Source organism: Anastrepha obliqua, chromosome 5, assembly GCF_027943255.1.
Source record: "Anastrepha obliqua isolate idAnaObli1 chromosome 5, idAnaObli1_1.0, whole genome shotgun sequence".
NCBI lineage: Eukaryota > Metazoa > Arthropoda > Insecta > Diptera > Tephritidae > Anastrepha > Anastrepha obliqua.
Genome location: NC_072896.1, coordinates 12,220,359 through 12,227,563, shown reverse-complemented (window position 1 = coordinate 12,227,563; position 7,205 = coordinate 12,220,359). Strand labels below are relative to the sequence as shown.

Below are 7,205 nucleotides of genomic sequence, written 5' to 3'. Positions count from 1 at the left end.
TAAATAATATGCAGGGTCTGATACACGCGAATTTCCATTGACCATTATAGTGACAAAATTATCGATCACCAATTCCAACAGGATTTCAAAATCAGAGTTGGAATGAGTTGTTGTGTGGTGTACTTCTGAAAAAATGAGAAATAAACAAAATAAATCTAAAAATTCGAATTCTAACTAACGCATTCATTTCCATATAGAATTGGTCAAAGAAAGCATTGCTCAATTGAATTGAAACATTATTTTCATAAATACTTAGGACCTTAACTAATGCACCTTGGTACATACCTAACGCAGATATTCATCGCGACCTTGACATCGATACTATTGATGAAACAATACAAAGCGCTAGCAGAAGACACATAAATAGACTATTAACGCATACAAATCCTATGATGAGAAGACTATCAAATAAAGAAAAATCTACCCAAAGTCGACTTAACCGTCAAACACCAACAGATCTTGCAAAATCCTTGTAATCAATTGTCAACTAATCGTATATGTCATTGTTTGTTAACCACTTGTTTTTAAATAATATGTATATATTTCTTCTAAATGAGCTTGGGAGCATTGGCCCTTCAATATCACTCTCATTCCATCTTTTTGTAAATCAAATTACTTATTGTCTAACGACAGGTGTAATATTTTATGGAAGAAATAAAAAAAAAAAAAAAATTTCATTCGAATCATTTGAAATTTCTGTATACAATACATTTCTGTATCACAATACAAATGCAAAAAATTCAAAAAAAGTTGTACACATAAAATTACACATAAAATGAATGTCGATTCGAAACTTACTTTAATCTAAGAATCGAGCAAGTTTTGTTTTGTACAATATTTTGATTTTTTCTTTTTTTTATATGAAGAAAATATTTAAAAGAAATTTTTTTTTGCTAAAAACCTTCCCCTAGTGGATCCCTATAATATGAAAAAAGAACGAATAAAATTGGCCTCGTATCGGCCCAAAAAAATGCGTACAAACGAACATCATTTCATTTTTATATATATAGATAAATGGCATTGTTTGTTTGTAGAAGATACTTTTGAAAATTATTTCACAATTAAAAAGTTTCATTGTCGCTGACTAATATAAACTTTTTTTGATTCCTCCAGTGATGTGAAAAATGTAATACAGTTACATATACCCTTTTCTGGCCTAGCTCCTTCTCCAATTAGTGGTGTGCGTCTTGCTGTTGCGGCTCCCGTAACAGAATGGGCTGGATTTCCAACTAAAAAACCGAATCAATATGCATTAACACATTAAGCCCACGGTATAAAAGTAATGCTGGTTAGCCTTTCCCCTTTTACTGAGTAAAAACAAAAGTTCAAAATGCAGACAAGCTTTAATTCAATTCCTCAAGTTATAATTTTGTATTGTAATAGATAATAAATATGTTGTATATATAATATAATAAGTAGATTCTTAAAAACTATAAAAATAGTCACATTTGTCACATATAGCACAGAGATTATTTACACCCGCATCAGCAGTTTGAATCTCTCCATCATTGCGTACACTTTGCGGTTCCAAAAAGAAAGTGAGTTTTGCCTCACACTTTTGCTCGTGAACATCTATCTGAGCATGGAGTGTTTTACGCAGTTCCACAGGTTTAGCCGAGTAGTTGAAGCTAAAATTAATCGTAAATTAAGTACTTTAGATTTGTACAGTCGTGAAGATATGTGATGAGTAGAGATCGGATTCTTATGCAAGTGCATATTTTGTTAAACATCACATGAAGTTCGCACCTAGGAAGAAACTCATCATAATAAAATATTCAATTTGCATAAAAATCCGATCTCTAGTGATGAGCATAAATTTTTCAGCTTTCACACACCTTACGCCACATTTGCAACTAAAGCAGGCGATATTTTCTTGGTACTCATTTGAAAATGTACCAGAAAGATTATTCTGTTCACAAATGGGGCATATAACAGTTATATCATTGCTGTCTTCATAAGCTGCGTCCATTAAACAGGCTTCCTCGGCTTCCAATTCCTGCACTAACCAGTCGTTCATTTCATCGCGTAATTCCTTGTAAATTTCTTCCTGCAAGCGCAAGTCACTTTCCAAGCTAGCAAGCTCTTCCCGCATCAACTTATCTAGATCGATCTAGATGGTGATTTCAAATTATAAGCATTAACAGCTTCTTGATTTCATATTTGAACACATAGCGGAAACTTACTTCTTCAGTTATATCTGCTAATCTACGCCTGCTGAAATGGGCTTGCCTCACTTCACGCATCCGCATGCGACATTTCTAAATCAAATATAAAAGGATTAGCTATACAACTGATCGAGCAAGAACTGTGTTTACTAACATCTCGCAACTGATCTCGTATCTTTGGTGATCCATAGCGATATATTTTGGCGGCGCTTTTCGAATGTCGCTTCTGCTCGACGCTTGTGCGATACACAGGGTTTAGAGGACACTCCAGTGACATGTTTTCCAATTTTGCCTAATTTATTCGCTTCAGTCTCAAATTGTGCTTTCTAAATCCCAAAATGTATTTATTATGAAATTACTTGCATATATTGAAATTTTTTTAGAAGCTAACAAAAGCAGCTGTTTTTGGCGGTTTTAATTGTCATGTTCTATGAATAAGTATTGCAACAACAAATGCGAAGCATTTACAGCGCACGAATAGGTTTCGCAGAAGCAAGCTTTCTGTCGAGTCAAAACAAGAACTAGAACCTAGAAATGACCAGGAAAATATTTATTTAACAAATTGCAAATTATTTTTCCTGTAACTAAGGTTATACAAAGAAACAAAAGCACAATAAATCTAGCAATAAATCATAGAAAAATCTAACCAGATTACTAAATTTCGTTATAAAATATGAATCAATTAAAAATCCATTCAAAGTGACAAACAAAATCAGCTAGAACAAATTCTTCAATTTCTTACCATCTCTTTGCTTTAGCTAATACACAAACCATCCAACTGATTTATTTGGCAGCTACCATTTTCAACAGTTCTGCCAACCTAACGAACGAATCTCTATACCGCATCCAATATGGCCATCAACTTCCTTTCGCCTTTTCCTTTTCTCTTTCAACGTGCTAAGTGACAAGTTAAGGTTAGCTAATATTTTCGTGTTTTTGCCCTTTCAGTGCATTCCAACTAAATTTAAATGTCTCTAAAATGTTCCCATATTGTTGCTATTGCAGATGACTGCCACCGCAGCCGCAAAGAAGCCCGAAGCAAAGGGCAAATCTTCCAAAAAGTTGCCTGCTGTCCCCGAGTCGAAGCTGAAATACAGCAAAAAAGTAGCTAGCAAACGTGCTACTTTGATCAAACGTAAACTAAAGCGTACTGCCGTGGTTGCGCTACGCAAACGTGAAAACTTGGTGCGTGCTGAGAAATACCAAGCCGAATATCTACGTTCGGAACGCCGTGAAATCAAGCTACGTCGTTTGGCCAAGAAACGCGGTCAATTTTATGTGCCTGCTGAGGCCAAATTGGCTTTTGTGATCCGTATTCGCGGGTGAGTTTTGAACGTGAACTTTTTTTCAGTAGCGCAATAACTAAAAATTTGTTTTCTTTTGAACGTCAATAGTATCAACAAAGTTGCACCAAAAGTGCGTAAAGTTTTGCAGTTGTTCCGTCTGCGCCAGATTAACAATGGTGTGTTCATCAAATTGAACAAAGCTACAATCAACATGTTGCGTATTGCTGAACCCTACATTACCTGGGGTTATCCAAATCTGAAATCGGTTCGCGAATTGATTTACAAACGCGGTTATGTCAAGCACAATCGTCAACGTGTTCCCATCACCGACAACTTTGTGATCGAACGTAAATTGCGCAAGGCGCATAACATTCAGTGCGTTGAAGATTTGGTGCACGAAATTTTCACTGTTGGATCCCAATTCAAAAAGGCCTCCAATTTCCTGTGGCCATTCAAGCTGAATACTCCAACCGGTGGCTGGCGCAAGAAGGCTAATCACTACGTCGAGGGTGGTGATTTCGGTAACCGTGAAGACAAAATCAACAGATTGCTGCGCAAGATGGTTTAAAAAAAAAATGTATAAATTATGGGTTCACCCGTTGCTTGAGGGAATATTGTTGGTGTAGAAGGTGGAGTATTTTTATTCCAAAAATATAACAATAAAAATGGAAAAGAATCTTTTTTAATACAAAAGCGCTTATTATACATAGCAAATAGGAATTTTGAAGTATTGCATATTCAGTCAATATTACAAAAAGTTACTCTCGACAACTACCATCTTTAACGGTAATTAGTTAGCAAATAGGTTGATTTCCTAAGCACATTAAGGCAAAGAGCTAATATATTAAATCTCTCTCTGTAAACCACCAGTGAGGATATTGTCAGTCGGACGAATGGAATATTTTCGTCATTTATGATTTAACTGATGTGTTGTATCAATTCGTTTATTAAGTAAACCATAGGGATAATGGCGACTCGTTTGTCCAATTAGAAGTTCGTTGGTGAAAACGTTTTTTCCAGCTAATTTTGGTATAACAGTAATTTTTTTCGTGTATTGAGATGCATATATAGCCTGAGTGTACAAAGAATTTATGCATTTCTTATTTTTCTGTGCATTGTAACAGAAATATCGTTTTTATTGTATTTTCCGAAAAATCACAAAGTTTTTAATACCCATTCGAAGGAGTCGAAACTGATAGTCTATAAAAAAGGCAAAGTTTTTCAAATTTGTTGGCATGATCTCTAATACCAACTTACCCTGAATAGAATAAAAAATTATATAAAACGTGTCACTGTACTTGAGCACAATCAGCAGTTTCAAATAATAAATATGGACTAGCAAAAGAAATTTTAAAATAAAATGTTGATTATACCAAACGAATCACTAGTTGTCTGGGTATGATCAGTCAAACAGAAATCTAAAAATGGATATACCAATAAATTACGATTTCAAACCAGGCGAATACATTGAATTAGGGGTCTATAAATTACTTCAAAACAGAAGATGTAAAAAATGTCCAATTTCCGAACATGTTCCAAATGGAGTTGTAACAGCATAAAATATAGCCATGCGTTTTTTTGAGAATACTGCAGAAGTGGATATATGTTTATGTAGATCTGTGTCGTTCCAGTTACGTAGAACCGACTGTGAAGCAGCAGCTTTAATTTTCGCAGTCAAAGTTTAATATGAGCCGAACAGTGCTCATAGGTTATTATTTTTTTTTTTAATTTTTGGATTCGCCATCGTCGATTTTATATGTGGTAAAAATTTTGTCAAATTCTGGTTCCACAAAGTGGGTCAAAACGTCAGTCAAAAAATAATAAATATTTACAGACATAACGAGATTTGAGTGAGAGCTACTTTCGACAAAAAGTTTGAAAATCATTTTCTCAAAACATCAAAAAAATTATAGGCTATTTTAATACTAAGGGGACGATTAGTTCTATCAAACAAAAGAAAAAGTGCGTGTAGCGTAGTACACATAGCAGAAGTGAAACTTTCAAGGCAGACAAAGAAAGAGGGAGAGACCCGAGAGAGAGAAAGAATATATATCTAAATAAATAAATTCATAACATTTGCAGAGAATACAAATAGACAAAATTTACAAAAAACGGAGAAGGGTCGAGCGGTGTAGGTAAGTGCCGGACAGAAACCGTGGCAACAACGCGCACTACTCCGAACGTTTATCACCCGCACAAACGCAGCAATTCCAGGACCGCAGCAACGGCGCAAATTACAGCAAGGAAATACCAATAAATCCGACGCCAGAATGGATAGCACTTCATAGTACGCACAAGCACTAGCCAGAAAACGGAAAGAAGCGCTAAAAAGTAGTTACAAAAAAAAACGCCAAAAAAATTGGGACCAAAAAACGCCCCAAACAATAGGCACCAAGCAAATATAAAGCCAAAAAGTAGGCACCAAAAATAAATTTCCCACAAGTTTGCACCAACAAACAAGCGCCAAAAAGTAGGCAGTGTTATTTCTCACTAGAAATTAGTAACCACAAGGAAAAATAGCCTAAAGTGTATCTAAGATATATATAAGGTATAGCTCTCCCTCTCTCTCCTTTTCCTCTACATTATATCTTTTTTCTCTCTCGCGCAACGAAAATGCCCAAAACGTTGCATGGCCTCGAAATTTTACTCTCCATTCTCGCTCGTCCATCGACGCCTAAGAAGTTTCACTTCAAAAAAATGCAAAGAATTTCAAATTTGCAAACGATCAGTTTCACACAAGAAAAGTAATGGTGCAGCACCTCCAATACAAACCAATATTTTAGTATTACATATTTTCGGAGCCATTCGTGCCTGAATACTGAAATTTGATGATCATCGTTACCACAACAATGAGTGAGCCAGTGCTTCCTGTACAATCGCGCTCCATACGGCTCGGTATATTGCGTCACTTCTCCTAGCATTTATAAGACGTAAATCTGCATCAACATCGTCTGCCCATCTTCTTGGCTTTTCCACGCTTTTCACCGCCCATAATAAGAGAGTTAAAGATCTTTTTCGTAATCCTGCTGTCGTCCATCCTGAGTAGGTGTCCAAACATCTCAGGAAGGACATAAAATATAATATTAATACCTTAAAAATTCAGAAAAGTGGACGACATTTGTAAATAAGGCGTGGCAGGCCCCATATAAACCAATTCCTAATTATTGTATAGTTTCGATACCATTCATGGTAGAGTTTCACGATTTCGCAGAGATGTTTAAAATATCAATGTCCTAGTAACGCCAAAAAGTAGACTAAATTAGTAAATAGAGCGTGCCACCTCCCATGCAGACCAGTTTCTAATATTGCATGATTTCAAAATCATTTATGGTAGAGCAATGAGACTAGGAACAGATGCATAACATAGCAATGCCTTAATAATTATGAAAAGTGGGCGATATTGTTAAAGAAGATGGGGCATCTCACAAACAAACCAATTTTTTAATATTGCATGCTTTCGAAACGATTCAATAACAACGCCTTGATATCGCCGGTAAGGGACTGGGAATTGGTATAGGAAGCACAACAAATAAAAAGTAGATACTGCAAGAATATAATCCAACAATATTTAGTTTCCAGCTGCCCACTAATATCACAGGTTTTCCAAATTTCATGCCATTTAATTTCCCGTTAGCGTAGTAAGAGGAAAAGAGACGCTGATATATCTAACGCCACAACCCAGAAGTACTGAAGGAACATAGCGATTTTCATATTTACATTGTTTTTTTTCTTTGTTACAATTTTTTCTGCGGTA

At 35.5% G+C, this 7,205-nt stretch overlaps 2 protein-coding genes across 2 annotated transcripts; one reads left to right on the top strand and one right to left on the bottom strand.

Moving 5' to 3' along the window:
* Positions 1-1,324: 1,324 nt before the first annotated feature.
* LOC129247798 (RIP-like protein) lies at positions 1,325-3,172 on the bottom strand. The gene is made up of 5 exons (XM_054887111.1): positions 2,908-3,172; positions 2,320-2,693; positions 2,184-2,258; positions 1,836-2,110; positions 1,325-1,628 (listed from the first exon to the last, which is right to left on the bottom strand). The coding sequence occupies exons 2-5, from the start codon at positions 2,440-2,442 to the stop codon at positions 1,424-1,426; spliced, it is 678 nt and encodes a 225-aa protein (XP_054743086.1). The 5' UTR covers positions 2,443-2,693; positions 2,908-3,172; the 3' UTR covers positions 1,325-1,423.
* Positions 2,980-4,144, top strand: LOC129247797 (60S ribosomal protein L7). The gene is made up of 3 exons (XM_054887110.1): positions 2,980-3,079; positions 3,171-3,487; positions 3,560-4,144. The coding sequence occupies exons 2-3, from the start codon at positions 3,171-3,173 to the stop codon at positions 4,017-4,019; spliced, it is 777 nt and encodes a 258-aa protein (XP_054743085.1). The 5' UTR covers positions 2,980-3,079; the 3' UTR covers positions 4,020-4,144.
* Positions 4,145-7,205: the final 3,061 nt, after the last annotated feature.

What these genes read in the sequence shown, in the direction of transcription:
- LOC129247797 (XM_054887110.1), top strand. Translation starts at nt 3,171, where the DNA reads ATGACTGCCACCGCAGCCGCAAAGAAGCCCGAAGCAAAGGGCAAATCT. An exon ending in TTTGTGATCCGTATTCGCGG is followed by an intron (nt 3,488 to 3,559) that starts GTGAGTTTTGAA and finishes GAACGTCAATAG; the next exon opens with TATCAACAAAGTTGCACCAA.
- LOC129247798 (XM_054887111.1), bottom strand. Translation starts at nt 2,442, where the DNA reads ATGTCACTGGAGTGTCCTCTAAACCCTGTGTATCGCACAAGCGTCGAG. An exon ending in TACGAGATCAGTTGCGAGAT is followed by an intron (nt 2,259 to 2,319) that starts GTTAGTAAACAC and finishes TATTTGATTTAG; the next exon opens with AAATGTCGCATGCGGATGCG. An exon ending in TAGCAGATATAACTGAAGAA is followed by an intron (nt 2,111 to 2,183) that starts GTAAGTTTCCGC and finishes ATCACCATCTAG; the next exon opens with ATCGATCTAGATAAGTTGAT.